Here is a 27858-nt window from a genome sequence, read left to right as displayed (position 1 = left end):
GAGCATCTCTATCAACTCTATCATATGCCTTCTCCAGATCCATAAATGCTACATACAAATCCATTTGCTTTTCTAAGTATTTCTCACATACATTCTTCAAGATGTTAGGTGATAAATATTCCTAGACAAGATGTTAGATGATAAATGTTCCTATTTAGGATGTTAGGTGACAAATGTCATCCCTTATGGATGTTAGGTGATAAATGTTCCTCCACAGGATGTTAGGTGACAAATGTCATTCCTTATAAGATGATTGGTGACAAATGTTCCTTAACAGGGTGTTAGGTCATAAATGTCATTTCTAGACAGGATGTTAGGTGATAAATGTCGTTCCTAGACAGGGTGTTAGGTGATAAATGTCGTTCCTTGACAGGATGTTAGGTAATAAATGTCGTTCCTTGCCAGAATGTTAGGTAATAAATGTCGTTCCTTGCCAGGATGTTAGGTAATATATGTCGTTCCTTGCCAGAATGTTAGGTAATAAATGTCGTTCCTTGCCAGGATGTTAGGTAATAAATGTCGTTCCTTGCCAGGATGTTAGGTGATGTAAAATGTTCCTAGAAGGGATATTTGGTGATAAATGTCGATCCTACATAGGAAATTAGGTGATGTTAAATGTTCCTAAACAGGATATTAGATGATGAACGTCGTTCCTAGACTGAATATTAGGTGAAGTTAAATAATGTTAGACAGGAAATTAACGATATTAAATGTTCCTAGGGTGGATGATAGGCGATGTTAAATGATCCTAGACTGGATGTGTGGTGATGTTAAATGTCCCGAGACAGAATATCAGGTGATGTTTGATGCGTCACGCATAATCAGTGGACCAAATTCCCAAGTTGACCGGAAGATAAGATAAGGCGGTGAAAAGACAAGCCATATCAAGGTCCAAAATCGGTTGCGATAAGATGGAATAATGTCCTCTATGAAACCCTATCATAGGAATCATTATCTGGGTTCCCGTGGAAACAATATCGTATATGGGTTGGCAGCAAATCTCCATGAGCATATGGGTTGGCAGCGGCGGAGAGAGAGTCATGGCCGCTCTAACACTCTAGTCATCTTAAACACACGTTACGACGCACTTAAACCTTACTGCGATTGGATGGATTTAATATACATATAAACGTCGAGGGACGATGCGTTTCTTCGCCATCTTGCTACTGGTGTGTGTGTGCCTGACACCCGGACGAGGTATGTATCTTAGTTGTACCTAAATGAGGAGAGAAGGAACCACGAGACATTTTCCCATGTGTGAAGGCTACCCAACTCCAACTGCACACTTGTTGACAAACTGATAACCAAGCTAAGCTAATCGGGCCCATAGCCTCACTTTACCAATCCAATGCCAATTTATCATAATATAGGCTAATCGGGATCATAGTCTCACTTTACCAATCCAATGCCAATTTATTATAATATAGGCTAATCGGGATCATAGCCTCACTTTACCAATCTAATGCCAATTTATTATACAAGTTAACCGATCATTACTATATACTTTTGTGATGTAAAGTCAACCTAAGGCTTCGAAATCCAAGGAAGATCTCTTTCTATGTGGAGGTAAAATTCTTAAATGGCATTTGTTCTCAAGCAAAGCATAAACTTCGTCCCCTTACAGTATACTATGAAGTAATTTCCGGGAGTTATTGAGATTTCACAATGATTAAATTCTAATATAATATCTATCCAGAATTTCAAAGTTCATGTCGGTTCCCAAGCCGATTTCATTCTAATGAACAATGGAGACCATCATATCTTGTATCCAGTATATCATTTACTCAGTTATATGAAACTGTAGATTACATATCTAAGTGTTTTTTTTTTTTCGTAATTCCTATGCGACGAAGAAGCTAGCAATTTCTATTACCATTGTTCTTTAAACTAGTTAATTATACTTCCCAGGTATCTCTTTAATCGTTTTATTATATTTTCTCCGCAATAACTTACTAATCTTAAAATACATTACCGAAAATCTGGTTGACAACTTATTAATGCTACCTGTTCTTATAATTTGATATAAAGATAACCGCATTATCGGGAGGTAGGTCGTCTAATCTGCCAGTGCATTAAAATTTCGCAAGAGTTAACCACATATCTCCCATACCACAATAGCCCCATAAAACCTACGTAAAGTCAGTAATCATAAATCAACGAAGCGGTTACTGCTCCTTAGTAGCCTCGACAAAGAAATTCTCACTCCAAAGGAGTCGACATTTCCCAGCTACTGTTAGCAGCACTGCTCTGGACTGCTGGAGTCTTTACACAAAGGTCCTGGGAAACAAGAGGTCTTGCACAAAAAGTGACCGTAAGGACATCCATCTGTTTAGATATAATCATTCATATATCAGGTTAACCTGCCTGCAACCAGCCGGACACTGGGGGCAAACCCTCCTTGACGACATTACCAAAACTCCTGATTTTCCTGTACGATGATGAGGAGCCACGGTAGTGTGCAAATCATCAGCCCACAAGGGTTAAGAGGGGGAAACAAGCCAAAGAAGGTGTACTTCATCGAGACAAAACTAAAAACGACCATAACAGACGCCACTGTGAAGACAAATCCGCACAGCTCATTTTCATGGTATAAAACCACAAAGAAAATCTGAAAAGAGTTCTACTTAAAGAAAAGCATAGCTGTAGGGATCTTTTGGATCCATAGTCCTTCACAACTTACTTTGTATTTTTCAAAACAATGACAGTGGGTCCACTGAGGGTCACGGATGCAAAGTCGAGCTCTCCTGGCGAAAAGCTGATTGGGAGCCTCCGAGATGGGTCCTTAGCCATGGCGGGCAGCGGGCGAGGGCCTAACCAGAGATGTAACAGTGATGTTAATTTTTTTTATGCTAGCTACGACGGCACGAGCAACCGAGTGCCCTAGTCAACGCCATCTCGTTAATGCACTGACTAACGGGCTGACTGTGGACCGACCGCTGCAGCACGGGTTGGAACTTACGCGCTCGACCCTCGGCGGCCCATGTACAAGTCAGCTAGCATATATGTTCAGGTGCAACCGTGTATAAATCCCCAACACTCGGGAATTACCAGCATGTGTTCATGTCCATGTGTTTTGCAACCCAACCCCTGCTAACGACCCATGTCAATCCCCCCCAAATTTACCGGTTTCCCAACAGGCAAGAACTCGGTGGGCCAGACGGAGGCGCTGACGGACAACTGGATCGGCCGTCTGTACGAGGACACGATGAAGGGGTACAACAGTAGGGCGCGGCCGGTGACGGACCCCACGCACAACACCACCGTCCTCATTGCTCTCTCGGTCAATTATATCAGCATGGTCTGTACCGTTCTGACCCAAGCCTTGACTTAATCTTCGTAAACGTAGTTACTGTTCAGCCACAGGACGTAGCAGATTAACAGACGCGCATTTTAAACTTTACTGCTTTAGATGTGTGAAACACTTGTCAGAATTAATATGTAAGGTCAGTTGCACAGACGACCTGGTCTGTCACAGCCACACACGGACTGGCGAGATTTTAAGCGGGTATTAAGCAGGGATACCCATCCCGGGTCATTTTACTGGCTGATCGGTGTACATTTGTCCGTTGTTAACTTGATATCAAGTTTCTTGATTTCTTATTAGTACACCGCAAGACCTTTAATCCTCACATATATAATAATCTAACATCTTTCAATCTATCTAATGAGGAGAATAATTCTGAGTATGTTTCAAACATTTTAAGTAGAAAAGTTAGTTAAGAAAGTGCAGTCCTATTACATTATCATGCCTTGTCTGTGGTTAGGCATATCAGCTCCTAGTTTAGTTTGTGTAAATAGTACTGACATATTCCTATCAAATATACCCACAAGTCACAGTATTTACGTAAAAAATTTCCACAGTTCTAAAATGTAGTTTCTTAAATTTTCGATATGTGCTGTATATTTACATGTTTCACACTAATTACCTATCTCTAATTATTCAATCATTACTAATCACTAAAATCAAGATACTATCTATCTACATACATATCTATCTACATACATCATGTGTGTGGTGTTGCACCATAATTAGGTACCGTTCGTTAAAAATTACCCAGGTAACCTCACGATGTCCATCAAATATGTTGGACTTCGTGCCTCAATTTAATCCTATCATTTTCGTATATAAAAATCTCGGCGGCATCAGTCTTACATTCCACAAAGGAAACTACATGTCACCTACCACAGCTTTACATACATGGTTGAAATTACCCACATTTTCAATCAAATTCGCGGTGTCACCTCTCAGGCAAAGGAACAAAAAAAAGGAGAACTTACCTGTAAGAGACTGGCAAGCCTGCCATTCCTTCCCAAACAACCAGACAATTATCATATTCGGACAGTTTATAATCACATATCACATGCTCATACGATACAGATACTCCAAATGTTAAATTACGGGTGAAATGAAAAGTCACTTTGAGGGAGCTGCGACCCGACCTACCTTAATTTTCTTGTGGTTAGTGCTACCAGGTACCTCTGCCAAAAGGAAAAATCTCTGCATAGGTCAAGAAAATTCATAGAGATAGGGCTCTACAAATAGGTAAATAAATACGATATATTCACCAACAGGTTGTCCACATATTCATCAACTGTATCCAACAAGTATGTCCATTATCATATCCTTACAGTTAATCAACAGCAGAAAGCGTACATCTTATAGTCATGTGCAAATTAGGCATTAAGTCATTAATAATTATGAAAACATTAAGACACTTTTTTCCACCCACAGGACGACGTGCGTCAGGAACTGTCCGTTACAGGCTGGTCCATTATGGTGAGTGACCGTATTTTTTTTTTTTTTTTTACTCGAGTCTGTGCCAAAATAATTACAATTTACAATATGTGATCTACCTCAACTAGAGAAACGTTCATTTTTATAATTTTCAGTTCTGTACAAACAAATTAGCGATGAGCGCCCAGAGGTATAATGTACGAAAGTTCCTTAAATGTGACTAACCTTGTCACCTAATATGTCGTCTTTAAAGTTCAGCTACAAATCAATTCCACAACCCCAGCTTCTAACGACATCCCAAAATATTACCAGTGTCCTGCAGGAGCACCCGCAACGAGCAAGACACACCTGTTATAACAATAAACATGGTCATCACCAGCGGAACGTATATTTGTACAGTCATCTTAATTAAGGGGAAGGACCCCTTCTTTTTCAGGCCAGTATCCCTTAAAAAGTCATTTTCTTTTATATTTACGTTAAGTAGAAAACGCACTGTATAATGATACCTGACTATAATAACCTAGATTTATTCTGGTCCCCCTTTAAATCGAAATTGTAAGGCTACCTGTAAGCTGCACGCAGGAATCACGGACCCTGTCGATATTTCTGACGCTTTTCTTTGTTAAGTGAAGTTTGTTCAGCGTTTGGAGGATGCATGTATCCCAGAAGATACTCGGGAAGACAGACGCTGCCATGAAAGCTCTGCTCCAACTCGCTGGCAGATGCGTGAAAAAAAAGGGTCCCCAAAGCATTCTTTGCATTCAATGTTATGTAGAATTGCCTAAATCAACTTCCGATACTTTACTGTCACTGTATAGCTTAATACTAAAAAGTTCAGGGCAGAGATGGATGCCAAAACTTTAGAGTCCGATTTCTCGAAATTTTGATTTCAGAAATAAAAACAAAAAATCACTTGGAAAGTTATGCACCGATTTTTCTTGTTTTCGCCTGTGAGCATTCACGAAAGAAGTTCATATTAACTTAATACCAAAAAATAAAATCCGCTTCATCCGTTAATATTCTAAAATTGGCGGAAACGAAGCATAATGAGACTAACGAATCTGATTGGTAAAATGAAATCTTAATGTTAATCGATCCACGTGACTGACGGCAATATTTTCCCCTTAAGAATGTTAAAATCTACAATTCCAAGCTACTGGTAATATTTTATCTTTTTTTGAATGAGTGTTGTCAGTCTAATTTCCAATCAGCGTTACACAAAGTCCCCTTACTTATAAGCACGTTTCAAAATGAAAGGTCTGACGACTTACAATCCATATTTCAGGTGAGAAATATACTGACATCAATTCGTGTCTTAAGTAGAGGGAACAAGGAAAAGAGGTAGACCTAATTGGAGATTAAACGGTGAAGTAAAAACAAATTTGAAGTGATGGGGGCCTGAACATGCAGGAGGGTAAGGTGTGCACTAGACAGACTAAATTGGAACGATCTGGTACACAGGGGTTGACGTGCTGTCGATGGACTAAACCAGGGAATGTAAAACGGCCGGGGTAAACCATGGAAGGGAACTGCGATCAAGAAGAAGAAGAAGGGGGGGGAGATAATGTGGATTGAAAGTCTGTAGACCTTCCTAACTTAAAATATTTTCCAAATTAGTGTGCGGACTTAAAACATTAAACATTAAAAAATCTACTGACAGAAATTGTTTCACATATTATCACAAAAATCATGGACTTATACCCCATATTTTACAAGCAGTATAAGAACTCACAATCTTGGTCTCACAATTAAATGTGCGCAGACTTAAAACCAACGTTTCAGAAAAAGTCGACGGTCTTACAATCTACATTTCACAAACCGATTGACAAACTACGTTTCTTGTGCCACTTCGTGGTGGTGATGGGACCTCCCACTTCCCCACTAATGGGAAGTTAGGCAGCCCTAGAATTCATGAAGATTACTCAAACACAAGGTGACTAAACCAATCTACATTTCACAAACCGATTGACAAACTACGTTTCTTGTGCCACTTCGTGGTGGTGATGGGACCTCCCACTTCCCCACTAATGGGAAGTTAGGCAGCCCTAGAATTCATGAAGATTACTCAAACACAAGGTGACTAAACCAAGAATTTCAAAAAAAGTAAATGTACGTCGATGTCATGATGTGTTTGGCAGTCAGTCGATAGCCAGGAACAAACATATCAACACGGTTTGTCTTTTTTCTAATTATACTAATCTAAATTTGGACCATTCAGCATAAGACCAACTTTCTGACAACGACCATCCTAATGTTTGTTATTAATAAAAGCAAGGATTGAAATTACGGAGGTCAGGAGGAACTATGGGTATGTGATGTGTACGGGGAACATACGTGGGTCCTTTAAAGAACAAAATGAATATAATGTATGTTACTCATTTCCTAAATCTCTATTTCCGATATGACACATGTTTCCGTTCAAAAAAAAAAAAAATGGGCAATCTTGAAATTTTAGCCATATCAGCGACAGCGTCTTACTTGGCGAAGTCTGGCGTTAATATTTCTCCATTCTGGCGCAACGTGAAATCAAGCAGTCAGTCAGCACCTTGCCAACCACCGGGAAGGAGTCTTTGAAATCTATTTCAGTACATTAGTCCACGATGTCTCAACCTAACCTAGCAAGGTATCCCGAGGACCGTAACTATTATAAGTCAAAAGTGAAACGTTCAAAGAAGAATAGGGAACCTACGTACGATCCAAAGCGTCATCTCTTTCTTCAGTGCCATTAAAAATCATTCATTCATTATTGTCGGTGTTAGCATTATTTTGCGACTGGATTGATCATTGTCATAGACACACTACTTTATTCTTCCTTTTTTTTCTTAACCTTCCATACTATACATATGCCATTATTGCGCTACATGTCTGAGAGACAATGACTGTCCCCTCGGGTGTAAGCCAAACCGTTGTGCTGGTCTGGTTGTTCACACACGAGTCCTATATAACGTTAAAAAGTACAGCGTAACCTACGATTCTAAGATTCTACCATAATCAGAAAATTTGACCTTATATAAGAAGCTGACTTGGAAACATCCACGTTCATGGGTCGTTCACCGTTCAATCACCCACAAGCCAGAAGCATATTTAGTTAAACGAACGAAATTCCAAGTTGAAACAACCATCCCTGCACCAGTCTTTAATGGGTTTGTTTACATCGGGTATTTAATAGTACTTCTTTTAAGTCACGCACATGTAATTCAACATTTTCTAAGCATTCTTAAATCATGGACTTCAAGCTCATTTTACACTACATATAGTTTAGTATAAGCTAAATATGGCCTAGTATCGACATGTCTAAATTACTGCAGCAGAACTCACCTCGTGATCGTGGTGTCTCTTGGTCGAATGCAGGGGTTTGAAACTTTGGAGTGTCATAGAAATGAAATACATCGCCCACATATATCTAACAGGTTTACACTTATAATGACGAAAAGGAAACGTGACGATGAAGCACCGCATGGCGATCCTTGACACAGAACAAAGAACATTTCCAACCTTCTCGTGTATCGTTGATGCCAACGACGTAGTGTGTGTCAGATCCTTCCACCAGATGGGGTTTTATTTTTTTTTTTTTGTCCCAGGACATTCGGTGATGAGTATATCATACCTCATTACTAAATGTACTTTACAAATATACAATTCTTGTCGGGAAAGTTTGTCATGGTGTAAAGAACAATGTTCGTAAGTTTTTTTTATGCATCTGGAAGGTATAAATATTCCACCGCTGACCATCCTGGGATGCGATTCCTTTTACGTACATCTAAATTGACATTTTGTTGTTCACCAGCATGCAAATAATTTCCAGCATTACTTTTAGGAATGGCAGAGTATGTTGATGGTAATGACATTACAGTACAGCATTTACCTAGTCTTTTCAAACTTTCCACAGCAGTTACGTCCCCTTCATACCATTATCTTTCACAATATCTATTCTCGAAACACTGTTGTCTTATTTGTTGGCCCTGTTCATAAACCCTACTTCTATGATTGCATGTATAGTCTTCATTGTATGCCCCTATTCTTTGTTTCGTTTACCAGTTAAATCTTTGAAGATGTGTTATTCCTAATTCTATCACCATCGATTAAAGTAAACATTTCCTTGTTAACTTCTCCAGTCTGCTTTCAGCTTATCTTTGGTCTGCCCTACAAAATTTGGAATAATTCTTCATCCTTTTCTGGTATGTATAAATTTTTGCCATTTCCACCTGTAAAACAGTAGCAAACAACCATGAAAGGGGAAGGGAAAACATCAGTCTTGCTGGTTCCTGTTGAAGAATTGTCATTTCAGATTCTAAATTAAATGATAAAGTGGTATCTAATAATAGTCAGGGGTCCTACAGAGCTGGATGGATGAACATCTGCACTGGGAGCCTAAGAACTACGTCAACATCAACCGTCTACACTTCGACGACGACGACATATGGATGCCGGATATTACCGTCTTTAACAGGTAGTGTTCTTCCCATGTTGTGTATGTTTATATTATTGACAAGGGACGCAACAAATTTTGGGACAAATGAAAATGATTCATTTGCATTTCTTCTTGTGATGGAACATCACACTCAATAGTTCAAAATATGAAATGCTGTGTATATAAGGCTGTTTAGTGCACCATATCTTGTTACTACTTGCAGTCTGGTGTACCATAACTAGTTATCACTTGCACTACCCCTTGAACACGACGGTACGATCCAAAAGCATGATTGTACATATCATATGAGCACGATGGCACACCCCTCGAACATGATGTTACGACACTTGCGTATGATGGCGTTGCGTTTGATGAAATCCCCACGGTTTACTCCAGAAGCCAAACCATCGGTATCTACCTGTTACAGAAATGTCTTTCAGAATAAAAGAAACCACTTGTTTCTCTTTAACCCACTCTTTATCTACGATTCTAAACTAATGACATGCCATAGCGATCGTATTTCAACTCTACAAACTTATCTGAGTGTTTGGGCGGCTATCCTACCTCTTCTAATAAGTTCTTACCACCGCAGTGCCGAAGGTTCTAACGTCCATCCGTTCGGCGCCGTTCCGGTACTGGTCATTAGCAACGGCCAGACGTATTGGTTCCCACCCACCCACATGATCATCAAGTGCGACCTCGACCTGACCTTGTGGCCCAGCGACCAGCACGAATGTGTAATCCGTATGGGTTCTTGGGCTCACCATGGCGAGCAGATCGACATTCAGGTTATGCCCATGAATGACACAGATGGGGTAAGTGGTGCTATCCGCACTTACATTCACTTAACCGTACCTTCAGGACCGACAGAGAACTGCCTGAAAGGGTAGTCTGTACAACATGCCTGACTGTTATTCTTGTGTTGTAATCAGTAACTGTCATCTTTTCAAGGAATTCATGTGTTAATCTGAGCATGACCTACATGACTTCTGACCTATGAGTTAGGTAACAGACAAGGATCGTAGAGCTGTGCTGAAGTAGTTTATACAGTTCACTGTTCCTCAACACATTCGCGAGTTAGCAAAGTCCATTCTGTGTCCATGCAGCCCTGTATGTCAGCATATGTCTATTGTTAGCAAGGAAAGTCGAGTGCAACTCAGCAGAGCCAACTAGCACTTCAGTATAGCTTCCTGTGCATCAAAAGATCATGTTTTCACCTTAGAACACCCAGTTTCAATGTAATCATGTGTCGTCTCATTTATCATTATAGTCATGTGTGTCAGCACAGCAGTAGATCCCTCTGTGTTTCCTAACAGCAATATATTTGTCTATATATAAGCGCAACTATATGTAATTCATCCCAGCCCTCTTGATTTGCTAAGTCCCTGTGTCAGTATTAACTTTTCACAACATACCCTAACCTATGTTGGAAACGATCACAACTTTGCGTGTGATCAAGATATTCCTATGAGTCCGCTCATGTTTCATTTTCCCCGTGGACTCACAGGAAGACCCGAACCTATGTTCCTCAGAGCCCCAGTGTGCCTTCACAAAAGAATAAACTTCCTTGAGTGAGCTAAACCTCACCACCCTTGCTCTCTTGATCATCACCACAGTCTGCTGCCAGCAGAGCTATGTATATGTGTCACAGTAAGTTCATCTGCAGGTAATGATGGATAACTTCGAGGAGAACAGCCAATGGGAGTTAGTCAAGGTGGCGGCAACCAGGACAGTGACGAGCCTTGAGGATCACGATCCTTACGTCGAGATCAACTTCACTTTCATTGTCAAGCGACAGGCTAGGGCTCATGCAATCTACATCACACATTCTACATTAGGTGAGGTGCAGAGTGACAAGGTGACAAACTAGGTGAAATATAGGGTTGGCAGAGAGGAACTGGATCAAATATTGGGGTGGCTAGATAAAGAACAAGGTAAGGTGTATTGCTGGCATGGTGAGGAACTAGGTAAAGTGAAGTTGGCATGGTAAGGGACTAGGTGATGCATACAGCTGACAAAGTGAGGAGCTGGGAAAAGTATAAGGCTGCCTTTGAATAAGTGCTTGCTGCCATACTGTCAGTATTATTTTTACACTTGGTGTACTGTTGGTAACTGTCCTCTCCTGGTCATTCTGACACCTTGGATTTTTCCCATTCCTCATGAAAAATCATACCATGGTAATATTTTTCATGAACATGATACAGTTGTCTTTCTTGTTGTACCTGTTACGACATTAGCTTTAGAATTTTTTTTTATTTTTGCTCAATCTACCAGCCATCCTGATGGTGGTGTTGGCTTCCTACGCTCTGCCCCTTGACAGTTTCTTCAGTCGCCTGATAATGCACCTCTTTGCCATGGGAGTCCTCATCGGCTGCTACTTCATGCTCTTTGCTTCCCTTCCAGCAAATGGCGGACCCATACCTCTAGTAGGTGAGTCAAGAAATATAATTCCTTAAATTTCAACTCCCAAAATAATAATTTATAATGTTTGATCTATTTAGGTACAAAAGTAACAGGTTTGTGTGTGTATATATATATTTCATCTTTGCCAAAGGACTTACAAACCGAGCTTGGGTCATTTGGGTTGTCAGACAAAAGGTTATCTTCACAACACCCTCATCTTCATATATTCTAATCTTTTATCATACTTCCTCGCACCATTTGCCTGTAACCTATGTTGCAAAGGGCATCAGTGCTACTCCCCACTGACCGAGGTTAGGGTTTAGATCATCTTTCTGGACATGTAACTTTCTCAACACTTACAAAATTACCAACATTATTATATAGATCATGTATTTACCACGTTACTGATTTTCTCAAAAGCTTACCTTTAAACTTCAAGCTTCAGATTCTAATTTTTTGAAGCTATCCATTACACAGGAGAAAAATTTTAAACTAAAGAAAATCTATTTTCATGCAGCATGTGTTGTCCTTTGTAACATTGTCAAAAGAGTTACAATTTCATGATTACATAAATTTTCTCCCCTAGTGCGGTATTATGCAGGGACTTTGATTTTGACCACTATCTCCTTGTTGGCCACCATCTTCCTAACCTCTTGTGGCCCATATTGCTCCTCCTCCACCAACACCTTCAGCAAGAAGCTAGTGGGTGTCGTCAGTGCCACACCTGTCCTGAGGAATGTTGTCAATCAGGTAAATCCTTTCTAGTTCCTTTTAGGTTATTCCATTGGGAAGTTTGAGCCACATTAGTTCTGACTGGGTTATGTTTGGTCATCCTGGTGCAGATCTCCCTTCATAATGGTGATGTTTTCTCCTAGGTTTCATTGGGACATCTTTCATGTGTTTGGTCATCGTGCATAATCATTTAAGATAACTGTGGTGTCAGTGTTCAAAATATGGAAAGCTATTTAGGGGGTCAGAATTTGACTCAGAGAATCATCAGTACACTCACACGTGTAGCCCAATATAGTCTTGCAAATGAGAATCATCAATCTGTTACCTCATAGATTTTGGAGGGTCATGGTGCCAGATTTCAGGCTTTGCATGATACCCTTGAGGCCTTATAGCTTCACAGCATCATTAATTCAAAACCACAAATTCAGTATTGAACATTAATAATCAAAGTTGGCATCTAATGAACCGACTTAACCTTGTAGATCAATGGGTGGTTAAAATGAGTGCAAGACGATAGATGCGCTTAGGCAATCAGCCAACACAGAATGCACACATTTCAGATTCCTGGGGGTGATTATGTATAATATTACTAATACTATTTATCACACCTCCTTCACATGATATCCAAAGGTACCCTTCTTATATATCATGTATCCAGTTTAATGATTCCTTGTCCTCCAGCAAACATACAACCATTTGGAAGCAGAGATAGTGGAGGAAAGGGAGGGAGTGTCCACACAGCCTAGCCTTGCTGAGATGGATGACGATGGCCACACATCATTACACGTCAGGAGAGTGGTCAATTTTCTCCTCTTGCTGCTCTTCACAGTTGCCTTTTTGGTGGACTATATGGTTCTACGGAGTGTTACTGTTTAGACCTTAAATCTCCAAGGTTCAAAGGATTCTGAAGTTCATGATAATTGATGAGTGAACTTAACAATGCTTAGCTTGCAACAATAAGTACAACCTCTCTTGCATTAAGTAATAAATGATGACATGATCTGGGTTCCAGAAAACATACTAGAGTGCCATATGGCACTTCTAAAATCAAGTATGACAGACTATTTGATTCTTAGGTATGTGCCTGAAGTAGTGACATTTGGTTGTTCATCTTTATAATTTGTCTGAAATAACTGCCTTCTTAAAGAGCAAAAATGCAAAACTAAACATAGCCATGTCTGTAAACATTAAGTAATTAATTTTGTTCTTGTGGTAATGTTTGGAATTAAGGTTTTTGGTCCAAAAAGATTAATGGCAAATCATGTAACCTAACATATTACTATGAAAAGGATACACCACTCATAAGGCTTGTATCTGAGTCAAAATAAGACAATAAATCTGTGCTAAAGGTTCATAACTGCTTCTGTCAATGTCATATAGTTTTATGTATTTTTGGTTCTAAATGATTAATTGTCAGTACCATAAATGTATTCAAGGTGATAACAGGTATATTTTTGAATGTCTACATTTTACTTCATATTTGATGGCCTTGAATTTTAACTGATACAAGCCAAGAACTCATGTTCAGAATGATTGGAGCTTGAACTGCAAAATGCCTTCCATGTCTACAAGCATAATTAGTTACTAAAACTAGTTCTTGTATTGTTCTAATGATATAATAAAACTAGTTTTTGTATGAAGCTAATGATACATTAAAGCAACGTTTATCATTCAACAATATACACAATAGCTTTTATGTTTTGGATCTCATTTACTCAATGTATTTTGGGAACTGACCATCAGATTGTCTAATTATGTGTATATGATGTTAAGGTTATTTGTTAATATCTTTAGCATGATTATTATGCCAGACGTTGTAAGACACAAGGGTACACTATACCAAAGCCTATCAGCTGCTTCTCTTATCTTTTGTATGGAGTCCAGCCATGTGAAAGTTGATTGTTTTGCTGCCTCCTTCCATGGAGAGCAGCTATGGAAGTCTCGTCTTTTGTCTTTCCCCATTCTACAACCCTTTTAGCTGAATGAGATCTTTAGCATCCAATCCGTTTGTTAGCTGAGTATATGTCCATCCACTGGCAAAATGTTACAGTAAGACAATAAACTGTAATGTAGAAACTTTACCCTACCCCTTAATCAAAAAATTATTTTCTTCAGATATAGCGACAAAATGTTCTTTGAACTAGTAAATAACACTTCTCGTTCCCCTTAAATTAGTATGGTACAAATGATGTTTCGGCAAATTTCAGACCACTTAAACTTTGGGCTAATCTTAAAGACATCTTACAAATACAGGTTTTCTGAAGTGTAATCAAACATATATAGTCTCATTCAAGTGAAATGCTGTTGCTTAAATAAATAGTCACATTTTGGTTAAAACTATTTTTCAGCATTCTGTATTATAACAATATCTATTACCATAGACTACAGACATTTTGGGGTATTTTCTCTTTTACCAAGAACCCTCCATTGGCTAGGTCAATGATGTGTTTTTCCTATACTATAACTTCAAGTTGGTTCTGCTTCATGCTTACGTGTACAGTGGTTTATGCAGAATATTCTTACGTAAAGTTGACTTTCAAAGAGTCATTATAAAAAAGATGAGTATTTGAAATGTGAAATTTGCCTACTTAAGGCACTTTGATTTTTTTCCACTGCTTTTAAATTAGTGTTTTTTGAACAAATATCTGTAAATATATATATATTTCATAAGGAGAAATTTATTTTTAATGTTACTGGCAATGAACTTTGGTGCCTAATATGAATAGCAGTATTCATTGGGCCCATTCATAATTACAATTGCATATATTTACTTTGAATTTTACACATGCTTCCCTCTGCCACTAGGTATTTTACCTGTATAAAAATTCAATACTCTACCACAAGGTATTTTACCTATATAAAAAATAAATGAAATAAATAAATCCTCTTTGTGACTTATTTAATATCACATTTTGTAAAAGAATCTGTACATCTGCATTACTATAATTGGGATCCCAGTGTAACTTGAATGATGATTAACTCTATTACACTAGCAAGATGTTTTGCTACAACACTAAACCTTTTTGAGTCTTTCTAGTCTTTACGTATCATTCACTATCCTCTTTAGTGTAGTTACAGGATCAATGCTCTTTTGAAATTCAATCTTCTCACACCTATTTAACATTTAATACTCCAATTACTCTACTGTCAGTTACCAATACTGTTCAAACTCTATGCATTCTACTACTTTTTCTCCTTTATCTCTTGAACTTGTAGTCATGATTGCGCTGATTTCTTTTCTTCTTAATATCATCTAGAGATTAAGCACATACATAGGTCTTTTATGAATCTAAAGGCTTATACTGATGTCCAAAACGAGCTAAATTTTCATTCAGTGCATGTTAATTACAACACTGTGTATAAATACTGTTGTGTATTTCATCTTGCAACTTTCTTAAAAAAAGAAAAAATGAATGCTGCTTGTCAAGAACTTAATGGCTCAAAATTGTCCCTAAGATAGTTAATACAAATACATTTTACACCATCATCAGCAATTTATCATTTTGATTCTGGATATGTCTTACAAGCCATAACCTATGATAGCTTCAGAGGAAAAGCTCTAATATCTTTCTTTACAGATTATATCTATTACCAGAATATCTTTTATTAAATGGAAAAACCATTTATCTTTTAGTTGATTCTTTGTGAATGCAACCTACAAGCAGTTATTGAAAGAAATAACTGATATTTCACATTAAAAGATATTATATCAAAATAACAGAAGTGACCCATAATGGCTTATCATATTTCATACCACATCAACTTAAGTTTAAAGGCAAAAAAAAATACCTTAGTTTCTAAAAGTGAACTTGCAAAACATGTTTTTACATCATAAAGTACAAGCAGAATTATATGGGAGTGAATTTTACTTTCATCCTGTATTGAAGATATATTTCATAATCCTACGATGAAAACTGTTCGAGGTATATCCTTTTTTCCTTATTTAAAATCAAACCCTGGGGATAGGGGAGAAAGAATACTTCCCACGTATTCCCTGCGTGTCGTAGAAGGCGACTAAAAGGGGAGGGAGCGGGGGGCTGGAAATCTTCCCCTCTCGTTTTTTTTTTAATTTTCCAAAACAAGGAACAGAGAAGGGGGCCAGGTGAGGATATTCCCTCCAAGGCCCAGTCCTCTGTTCTTAACGCTACCTCGCTAACGCGGGAAATGGCGAATAGTTTGAAAGAAAAGAAAATCAAACCCGTGAGGATAGACAAGTTAGGCAAAAATAACATTCTTCATCTTCCTTAAGAATCCTGACAAGCTGTTTCCAACCCCATCCATAACTTTGGCTGACCCAATCATGACATCATCCAAATAATCCCTTTAAGATTGTAATATATCAACCTTTGTTGTGGATTAAAAAACTATATACTTCAGCAAACCTAAGAGTAACATTTTCAAGAAATTTGTCTGGGCTTTTATATCATTAGCTTCACTCCTGGAAGAGAAATTTAGTTATATAAGGCTAAAATAATAGTACCACACATGTATATCTAACAAATAATGTTAGTATTTGTTAAAATTTCAACAATATGAGGTAAGGAGGAATTTGCGTGCTACCCATGAACAGCCAAATGCATGTAAAACTCTAACCCTCCACTAGCTACTGTAAATTGGTCTAAATGTCCTTTTAACCACCATAATATTTTTTTCATTATTCAACAGATTTGTACATTTCATTTAATTATGTACACAAGTTTTCTGGTTTAATAAATCATATATCTGTATCATGTAACTATACCATTTACTACTGTCACAGCAAGGTGGTACCTGCACAAAGTTCATGGAACTTTAAGAATTCCAATATTAGATTAACTTTGGATGTACTAACAGGCTCTATCTGCTTGCACTGAAAAAGCAAATGTAAAAAGAATAAAGGTGATGCAGTAATCATTTGCCTGAAAAGATGCAATGAAATAAATAACAGAATAATGGAAAAAACAGCAATGTTTGAAGGACACAGTAAAGCCTGTGAATATATGGCAACCCATCACTGCTCCTGCTCTGTGAATGCAGTTACAGTATTAAGCCAAAGAAAAGAACCATCAAAGTAAGAAGGGCAAGCCCTTAAATGCCCTTACTTTCTACTGCAGTGCAGTATCTACGTATAAAAGTTCCCATGATTTACCACATGAGGAACATGAAACATCTGAATTTCCACACAGATATGTAACACTGAATTTAACATCCCATACTTCAGAGCCAAGTTTTATTTCTGTAAATTCCCTTCACTATCACTACAAACATTTTCCCTGTGGAGAGAAGAGAAAGAATACTACCCATGAACCTACAGCACATTGTGAAAGGCAACTATGAGGGCAAGGAGCAGGGGATGGAAATTCTCCCCTACTGTTTTGTTTACCTTCCACAATAAGGAATAGGGATATGGGACAAAGAATACTTCCCACGCATTCCCTGCGTGACGTATAAGGTGACTAAATCGGGAGGGAGCAGGAGGTTCTGGAAATCCTCCCATCCCATTTTTAATTTTCCAAAAGAAGGAACAGAGAAGGGGGCCAAGTGAGGATATTCCCTCTGACGCTTAGGCCTCTGTTCTTAACGCTATCATGCTAACGCGGGAAATCTTTATATGTACGGAAAAAAAGGAATATAGGAAAAAGTCACGCAAGAAACTTTCCTCTGTGGCTCCATCTGTTCCTGGTGCTACAGTGTTGAAGCAAGAAATGGTAAAGTATGAAAGAAATGAATGAACTCACTACCATTGTACTGTAGTGCCTTCATTTCCTGTTCGTTCTAATACATACCAATTTCCTTAACATTACCTCTGTACATTACTTTTGCTCAGATTTACCTTTGCTTTATTATTCAAAATGATATAATGATTTTAAAAAATAATTGAAGGATATCAAATCTTCTCATGATAAAATGTCTTCATATATTAAATCTAATGACACATTGATGGGGAAATGGATCAATTACATTCCACAAAAAACATTAATAATAAAGTAGAAAAGTGATTTTGCATAGCCACTTTAAAAATAGCATCTTACCAATGTAAACTAATTTTCACTTAGCAGAAAATGACAAACTGAATATATGACAGTGCATAAGACAATCAAGGTGGACTGAGATAATAAATTATGAAGATGAAGATACTTACAATTAGTCATGAGGGCATATTTAGTCAAGACAGAATTATTTATGACAATATTACACATTTCATTTGACAGTCATGCTTTAAAGAATGATCTATGACACACTGCATTCTTTATTTGATAGTTACACCTTACTCTTTTCCATTCCGACACATTTTCCAATTGTAAAATCTCTTAATACATGGTCTTTGTCATAAAAACTACGTTTCTTTTTCATGTTGGTGAAAAAGCTGAATTTGTATTCAAAGATAATACACATATGCTATAATTTATGCTTTATTCAGCACTTAAGTAGCAAAATATGAGTTCCGTGATAATGCCTAATCAAAATTGTAAATTACCAAAAAGTAGGATTATATGAGTTCCATGATAATGTCTTATCAAAATTGTAAATTATCAAATTGGTACTCTTTCTGTCATTCATTCATCCCCTTTTGCAGTTATTATGGGAAAAATCACATTAAACAAAATGTAATACAAGTCTATCATATGCAAATAATCAGGAGTTGAATTTACATCCCCTGTTTCTTGACAGTAAGAACTATCACCCAAATATTCCAGTTAAAATGCATTCTCTCAAATTATCTGTGTTTGAGCAAATTCATGTACAGGAGTAGACATACAGGTCACAGACAAAAGGAAAATAAATGACGAGTACTGTACAACATTATGTATACAGTGGCCCAAAAGTGTTGATGCTGCAAGTCATATGATCCATATCAATACTAGGAAGATTTTTCCATCAGATATGCAAATTTGTTTAGCCAACTTTGTTTCTAGAAATAAGTCATTCTGCCTATTGCCTTGTACATCCTCCACTTAAAGGGATTCAAAATATGATTCTTCTATGGTATCTTAGGTAGGATCTTTTGTTGGACAATCTTCCCATAACCTCCTCGCCCACTGTCATAGTCTGTTCGGTACTCATCACGAACCTGTAAGAAAAAACATACTATACTGCATAAAACAATCAAAATATTTCCTCTCTATATGATATACAATCAGTACTTTCTACAATCAGATATACTCTTTCTAGCTGTTCAAAGATATATATATATATATGCACGCAAGGTAGTGCTAGGAAAAGATAGCGAAGGCCACATTCTTTCAAACTCACTCTCTAGCTGTCATGTATAATGCACTGAAACTACAGCTCCCTTTCCACATCCAGGCCCCACAAAACTTTCTATGGTTTACCCCAGATGCTTCAAATGCCCTGATTCAATCCTCTGACAGCACGTCGACCCCAGCATACCATATTGTTCCAATTCACTCTATTCCTTGCATGCCTTTCACCCTCCTGCATGTTCAGGCCCCGATCACTCAAAATCTTTTTCACTCCCTCTTTCCACCTCCAATTTGGTCTCCCACTTCTCCTCGTTCCCTCCACCTCTGACACATATATCCTCTTTGTCAATCTTTCCTCACTCATTCTCTCCATGTGACCAAACCATTTCAAAACACCCTCTTCTGCTCTCTCAACCACACTCTTTTTATTACCACACATCTCTTTTACCCTTTCATTACTTACTTGATCAAACCACCTCACACCACATATTGTCCTCAAACATCTCATTTCCAACACATCCACCCTCCTCCGCACAACTCTATCTATAGCCCACGCCTCGCAACCATATAACATTGTTGGAACCACTACTCCTTCAAACACACCCATTTTTGCTTTCCAAGATAATGTTCTCACCTTCCACATTTTTCAATGCTCCTAGAACTTTCACCCCCTCCCCCACCCTGTGACTCACTTCTGCTTCCATGGTTCCATCCGCTGGCAAATTCACTCCTAGATATCTAAAATACTTCACTTCTTCCAGTTTTTCTCCATTGAAACTTACCTCCCAACTGACTTGTCCCTCAACCTTACTGTACCTAATAACCTTGCCCTTATTCACATTTACTCTCAGCTTTCTTCTTTCACACACTTTACCAAACTCAGTCACCAGCTTCTGCAGTTCCCTATCCGAATCAGCCACCAGCGCTGTATCATCAACGAACAACTGACTCACTTCCAAAGCTCTCTCATCCACAACAGACTGCATACTTGCCCCTGTCTCCAAAACTCTTGCATCCACCTCCCTAACAACCCCATCCATAAACAAATTAAACAACATACATACCTATATCCAAGAATGTCCTGTGGTTAGAGCAATATGGTCTCCTGAAGACTCTTTTTTTCAGCATGGCAATCACTCCAGTGAACATGAACGTAAAGCAATTCTCAATCATTAAGTGAAATTTTTGCATAATCAATTTGCCATCAAAGAACTGTAGTGGCTGCACTGAGATTAAAGTTATGATACAATGCACTGTGATATAAGTGCAATGTTCCACTATCAATCCTGAAGGTCCAGATAAACAGATAAGTGGTATTACAACAAGCTGTACATATATAAAAGATTCAGAATAAAAAGATCTGTGAGAGCAAATGCTAATGACTTCAACCCAAATGTCTGCCTGTTTAGAGCTAAACAAGGACAAATTCAAATGTTTTCTGGTGGAACACTAAAAAAAAAAATCAAGATTGCCAAGCTAACATTGGTATAGAATCAGGATGTTGAGAATACACACAACTGATGTTTTTCCTAATCAAACTCCATTTCAAGTATTAATACATCTCAACTTACTGTTAACAGAAATGAAATAATCGAAATGACGATGTTTTGAGTACAATTTCACAGGAAGCTCAACTTTGTCTCAAAACATATCACAATTGTAGACAATTGAGGGGCTTTTTTTTTTTCTGGTAGATGAGACAGCTGAGGCCCTAATCAAGGCCATCCCATTAATGCTATATATATACCCTAGCCTGAGCCAGGTACCCATTTTATCAACCAACCCCTAGGGGCGGATGAATAGCTGGATTGACTGTGGACTGACTGCCGCAACCAGGATTCAAATGTATGAGCTCGACCCTGGATGGCTTGTGAATGTGTCACAGTCAGGAATGCTAACCGCTACACCAAACTTTATTTTCTGAAAATCCTCCCATCTTACTTAATTTAACTTATGATTCAGCTCAAATACAACACAGAATTTCTAGTTGCAATAACCTAATATGACAACTATAAATCATTTAAAACATCCTGCAACATCTTCAAATACTTCAATCAAATCATATACCATAAATTAGACTGATCAATTATTTTCAATCACAATTACTTCTGTCTTAATGAAGAAGCATTAGATACAAACAAAAAAATTACCATGCAGCTGTTATGTGCATTAAATGTCCTGATAGTAGAGCTTGATGATTCATACCAAACCTAAATGTCAATCTGCATTCAAAAGATAATCATGCCCTAAGCTTGAGGTTATATGCCAAAACCCATCCAAAATCTACTTTACACCATTATTCTTTTCTACATCAGAGGACCACACACAAAAGTCCACATCAAGGCTGGGCTTTAACTGAAATTCAGAAAGGATGATGGAAGAAAAACATAAGGGGAAGTATAAACGAATTTTGGAGGAAGTGAAAAACTTGTTTTTCAGAATTTGCAGGTCATAGTTACTGGAAAGGTCAAGAGAAGGTAGAGAATTCCAAAACTTCAAGGAGTAGGCAAAGAAACAGTCATCAAAATGATCTACTCCCTAAGTTGCCAACATATGCACAGTAATCATGCGATGTAGTAGCCTGCTGAGTATCGCATGGTTTAGCTAGTGGTGGGAGTACACAAGAAGCCAGCTCTTGTGAACAAAAAAGAGAACTATCATTGTAGCAAAAGGCTACTAGGTCAAGTTTCAAAGTTAGCCTGAGAGAGTTTATGAGATGAATCCCTTTTGACTCAAATCTGTCAAGTAAGGATCCAGAGCTAGAACCACACCAGATGTAAGAGCAGTATTCTATACAATGACAAATCAATCCTTTGTACAAACAGAGCAACTGTTCAGAGGAAAAGAAATTTCAAAATTTAAACAGTACCCCAGTTTCTGAGAGGCAGACCTAGCTATTTCCGTAATGTGGGGTTTCCAAGAAAGAGTGGATATTACAGTAATAGCACATATGTTCATTAAGTTAAGAGGTGGAATTTGAGAACTGTCAAAGGAGAGATGACAGTTGTGAGGAGTTTTTGATACAGAGATGGGTAGAAACTGGGTCTTGGAGGTATTAAACTTAACTAGGTTTTGTTTATCCCACCAAGATATCCACTCCAAGTCTGAGTTTACTAAGTAAATCTTGTCAAAAGGAGATACAGAAAGAATGAGAAGAGGGATCAGAACTGAAGGATGTGGATGAATGCAGTGTTAAGTCATAACTGTATGAGTGCACTTGGCTAGTTGTGGAGGAGAGTTACTGATAAAAAAGCGAAAAAGTGTAGGGGCAGTACAGAACCTTGAGGGACATCTCTGCTGATGCAGAAAGAAGGGAAGGCTCATCCACCTGCAGTCACTTTAATTATATTCCATTCCAAAAAAATATGTGGATTTATAACAAACTAGGTAACTAATTAAACTTTGATGTTACATATGTTTAATATGGAAATGTGCACATTTTCTAATTCTAAGCTACAATTCACACAAAAATGTAAAAAAAATCTGTAGTAATATGAAACATACCTGGCCGCCACTCTTGCCTCTACCATACTGTCGTCCTTCAATGAAGCCAGCATCCCAGTCTGTTCTTACTATACGATCGTCTAACCGAGTGCCATTGATGTAGCGCATACACGTCTCAGAGTCCTCTCTAATAATAAAAGAAACATGTTATGTAAACTATAATGCAATAGTACATCCATCCCATCATTTCTATCTTTTCTATTAATGGTCCTTGCCATTTCCATCCATTAAAACACATACCTACAGCATAGCATAATATCAATTGCATAATTCCTTTTTTTCAATTCCATCACTGCCCAAACAGGACCTTCTTCCCCTGATCAATCCCAAGATTCACTTAAAACTCCCACACTTCCATCTGCTGCCAAGTCCACTCCAGGTTTCTAACACACTCAACTTCCTCCGGGTTCTCTCCATTCACATCTACACTCAAACCAACATGTCTCTCACCCCTGATAAGCCTCTTTACTTTACCCTAATTGACATAAACCCCAAATGCAGACACCTACTTCCTCAGTTTCTCACTTGAGTCTACCACCAGGGATGTATCATCCATAAACAGTAACAGACTCAACTCCTATTCCCCCCAATCCCCTACATACCCCACCCCAAACTCTCTCTCCTACAAACATTTATGTCCCTCATCACTCTCAATTAACAGCCATGGTGACATAACACACCCTTGTTGCAGAGCCACTTTCAAATGGAACCACTCATCCTCTTCCCTTTCAACTTACACACATATCTAAATCTCTCATTGAAAATTCTACCATCCTTTCCATATTCCTCCTAAATATTCACATCTTTCATATGGCACGTCTACTAACCCAGCATGTACTTTCTCCTGATCCATAAAATCCACATACAATTCCCTCTCTTTCTATAGGTGCATTTCATGCAAATTCTTCAGAGAAATATCAGATCCAAACATCTAACACTTCTAAAGCCACATTCCTTCTCCCCAACCTGATGTTCTGTACCCTCAATCACCACTCTCTCCTAAATTACCAGGTATAATTAATGGACTCATATCTCTACTGTTCCAGCACTCACTTTCAACCCCTAATATTCAACTATAAAGAAGAACTAAAAAAGAAGTGAAATAGTATGGCACATAAATCAACTGCTATTGAAAGAAACAAAGCAAATGCAAATGCAGATACTAGAAATTAAAGGGTAAGGAGTGGGTTATGGCATTCCCAGTGAAGAGAGACAAAATATGGATGAATGAGCAAAGACTAGCACTAACCAATATTTCTCAAGATAACGATGAATGGGAGATGATAATTCTGGTGGACAGCAAAAACAGTATAACAAGCACTACTAGAAACAAAATAAGCATACAACAGCAGTAAAACATGTTTACGATGGTTTTGGAAACAACTGCATGAGTTCCTTGTAATGAACTACACTAAATGGCCTACAACTGAATAAACAATCAGCATATTAGTTTCAACTGTTACCATTAATTACATTTACAAACCTGGTGAAATACTCTACAAAACAGAAGCCACAAGGAGTCTTCTTAAACTTGTCAAGCCCCATAATAATACGCTTAACATCTCCTGCACGTCCAAACAATTCATAGAGCTGCTCTTCAGTGGTGTAAAAGGAAAGATTGCCAACATACAATGTACTAGTTAAGCGTAAAAGACGCTCCTGGTCTGCCCGGGAACCCTGTAGGAAGAAAATTCTTTTTATAGTTCCTTCAGCCTCCGAAGAATTGAGCATGATGATTACGGTATTTGTTGTAAATAATGGACCTAAAAACTCTTATACATCTGAAGATGATGTTTAGTGATGCATATCCAGCAGACATTAGCGGAATAAAACAAAATTTGATTACCTTTGGACAATTTCTTTTTTGCCATTCTCATAAAAAACTGGATGTCAAAAGAACTCCATTCCACCTACATTAATTAAGGTATATTAGGTTTGACTTCATAGGTTGGTACTGTGTTTCTTTCCTAAAATCACAAATGGTGATTTATCTATTTACCCTTGCTTGAAACTCATTCTGGGTGTTGAGTGATTTTGTTTTGCAGTGCTTTACAGGAAATATAATACGACTAGCTGAATATGATTCAAAGCAATATACTTTATTCTGATATTAGATATTGGTAAAGTAAGGGTTATGACTAACAGGGAAAATTAATGTTAAAGTTCATGAACCACTCAAAAAAAAAAAGCAGAACCTTCCAAAACTTCATATAACCACTCTAGCAGCAGACATTTATTGTCACATGAAAAATTCTAGTCAAAACATACCAATCACTTTCATGACTGCCCTTTGTGTAACTACTAATGAATGTCAATAAATAAACAGGTGACAGATCAAGCAGACACTCACAACAATGCCCAACCTCCCCACATGCAAACATTCCATGTGATCACCAACTGATGATCATTCTAATATTAGAATATTTAAACTACACTGGGAGGCTGAATTTTTCAATCTGTCTCTGCTGATTTTTAAATATTTTTTTCCTACATCTACATTAATCAACCCAACATTTTCCTTGACGTAATAACCCTCACTTACCATTCAATTAAAAGTAATAATCCAATTCATCATCCTCTGCAACTGGTAATGTATTTTCAAAAGCCTACATCTACACCAACACTACAAAACAAAATCACCCAGTATTTTTTAATGAGATTTTAATGAGATGGTAACTGATTAATCACCCCAAACATATATGTGGGGTGATTAAATCTACCCCTAACCATTCTCTTAACCGATCACTGTAAGCAGAACAGAGTTCTACTACATATAAAACAACTAGCTAGTGTCCTAACTTTTGTCAATGATTATAAAATTAAAACTGACATTACTCAAATAAGGAGAAAATGTCTACATAGCATCACACAGATATCAGGTTTGAATAATGAATGATTCTGTAATGCTAGTGTGGTGCTTAGGGTACAATAATGCTTGTACAGTCCATTAAAGTACTCACACAAAACCAATGGATGGTGCCATGCATCATGTAAGTATGACTTGATTGTAATGTGTCAAATAAATTGCTACCGTGAGTTCAGATGTCTACAAATTTATTAGATTTTGACCTTTTATTGTGCTAATCTGCTCCTTGACATGTATGGAAAATTATTAATTGTGCTAATCACTGTCACATTATTCAATTCAGTCTTTCCGCACCAACAATAACATGAACAGGAAGGAAATCTACAACCTCCCAAAGCAATATCCTGCAAAACTTATACTTCACAAAAGATCCTTTGCAAATGGATGTCCTGCAGACAGCTGCTAAAACTATTCACATGGCACTTTGTTCAGATTCTACAGATTCTGGGTTTGTAATTAAATCAATAAGCTGAACCATAGGAATCATTTTTGTTTGTAGGCTAGTCGATGGACGTTGGTGAAATCGTACCAATCCATTCCTTGCAGTCTTGTAGGCTTCTGAACGCACACATCATGTATGGTAAAATACTATTAAGTGATATAATACACTATCATGCATAGTGCTATACAACTGACATCTCCAATAACATGGGCAATCAGCCATTACTAAGTGCCACATAGCCTCTGCAGCTTACAAAAAGACAAGTTATCTTTTACCTATTCAACTATCTTACCATACTTCGTCATTTTACACCAAATATTCTCTCTCATTCATAATTCTCCTTGCTATCAGGTTATATTTTACTTTCAAAAAAATATCACTAGTGGTGAAATCCCCACTATTATACCATTACTGTTATTGTAAGCAACGATTCCAGAAGAATGAAACAAAGAACCGACGGTTAAAAGATCTATAACCTCTTTGTTACAACTCCATATCATATTCTACTATTACTGACTTCACTAAACACTTCACTAGTCCTGTAGGACAGAATCATTCAATATCAGAAGCTCATATGGACACGGAGATAAACTATTAAATTACCAAGAGAAGAACGGTCCCGATTTGGTTTATAATTGAACCTTAAGGGTCAGTTCAAATGCTGAGCTATAACATCGAAATGTTGTACTGTGGTCCTCAAAAATTCAAGGTTGTTTGGTTGATATCATTATAAGAAAAGTTACATCGCATGAATCACCACCGATGATACATGTGTTAAGTGTGAAAGCTTTCCTTAAAGCGGAAAAGCATGACAGAAAAATAAATGTTTTCCTCAAACATCAACTTCCCCTCAAGCTGTCTACCCCATCTCCGAGCCCAAAGACATGATTAGTTTTCAACCGGCTATTCTGGTACACTAAGGTTATCTCTACTAACCTTAAAGTGCTGGTCCCTGTAAGAGCTGAGCTCTACACTTGCGGTCATAATTAAAGTCGTTCACCACAGCCGACGGCTGCCAACAGGGAACAACGTTTGTTTACCTCCACACACATTCTAGAATTGTTACTCCAGGTGAGCAACTACGTCAAAATTTAAAAAGGAGTGAAACTCTGAACAGATTCTTGTATTAGAGTGTATAATGGCTATAGTGCTGCCCTCTAGAAATACAAGAGAGAGAGAGAAAATGGAAGATTTGACGGTAACTGTTCTAATATAGAATGCTTCCATTCTCCACACTCATGCATAACTTTTAATGTGTCTTATAATAATTATATGTTTGTCTCAGTGTTCATCTTTATATCATCGAGCATAAGTTAATGATAAAGAGTAAAGTGCGATGATAAGAATGGCATTTACTTTTGTATCTCATTTTTTCTCAATGTTTATCTTGTATATATTTGACTTCAAAAACCTTTCAAAATACAAGAAAAGAAAAATCATGTATGGCGTGTATGTCTCTGGTGCATGTTGAATGGTCATGCAATGCTTTACATCTACGTCATCCATAAACCCGAGGACTGATGTGTATAGCAACTGTTTGAGCACGACCAGACGATCAATGTATACGAGTCGTGTTTATGG

The 27858-nt window shown here is 37.8% G+C and overlaps 2 protein-coding genes across 2 annotated transcripts; one reads left to right on the top strand and one right to left on the bottom strand.

The window, feature by feature from the left end:
• The first annotated feature begins 1013 nt into the window (after positions 1-1013).
• LOC139751928 (acetylcholine receptor subunit alpha-like) lies at positions 1014-15163 on the top strand. Its single transcript, XM_071667633.1, has 9 exons — positions 1014-1197; positions 3138-3298; positions 4733-4777; positions 9076-9185; positions 9739-9961; positions 10813-10984; positions 11421-11576; positions 12136-12299; positions 12963-15163. The coding sequence occupies exons 1-9, from the start codon at positions 1143-1145 to the stop codon at positions 13155-13157; spliced, it is 1281 nt and encodes a 426-aa protein (XP_071523734.1). The 5' UTR covers positions 1014-1142; the 3' UTR covers positions 13158-15163.
• A 2997-nt stretch (positions 15164-18160) lies between these two features.
• Cbp20 (cap binding protein 20) lies at positions 18161-27372 on the bottom strand. Its single transcript, XM_071667635.1, has 4 exons — positions 27214-27372; positions 24453-24646; positions 22970-23096; positions 18161-19332 (listed from the first exon to the last, which is right to left on the bottom strand). Exons 1-4 carry the CDS (start codon positions 27259-27261, stop codon positions 19243-19245), a joined length of 459 nt encoding a protein of 152 aa, XP_071523736.1. The 5' UTR covers positions 27262-27372; the 3' UTR covers positions 18161-19242.
• Positions 27373-27858: the final 486 nt, after the last annotated feature.

The sequence above is a fragment of the Panulirus ornatus genome, chromosome 12 (assembly GCF_036320965.1).
Source record: "Panulirus ornatus isolate Po-2019 chromosome 12, ASM3632096v1, whole genome shotgun sequence".
Classification (NCBI taxonomy): Eukaryota; Metazoa; Arthropoda; class Malacostraca; order Decapoda; family Palinuridae; genus Panulirus; species Panulirus ornatus.
The sequence above is the reverse complement of the archived record's forward strand: the minus strand, read 5'-3'. Positions and strand labels throughout refer to the sequence as shown.

Coding starts and splice junctions, on each gene's coding strand:
- LOC139751928 (XM_071667633.1), top strand. CDS start 1,143: ATGCGTTTCTTCGCCATCTTGCTACTGGTGTGTGTGTGCCTGACACCC. Junction 9,186..9,738: donor GATATTACCGTCTTTAACAG/GTAGTGTTCTTC, acceptor TTACCACCGCAG/TGCCGAAGGTTCTAACGTCC. Junction 10,985..11,420: donor CATCACACATTCTACATTAG/GTGAGGTGCAGA, acceptor TCAATCTACCAG/CCATCCTGATGGTGGTGTTG.
- Cbp20 (XM_071667635.1), bottom strand. CDS start 27,261: ATGACCGCAAGTGTAGAGCTCAGCTCTTACAGGGACCAGCACTTTAAG. Junction 24,647..27,213: donor ACAGGGACCAGCACTTTAAG/GTTAGTAGAGAT, acceptor TTCTTCCTACAG/GGTTCCCGGGCAGACCAGGA. Junction 23,097..24,452: donor TTTGTAGAGTATTTCACCAG/GTTTGTAAATGT, acceptor TTTTATTATTAG/AGAGGACTCTGAGACGTGTA.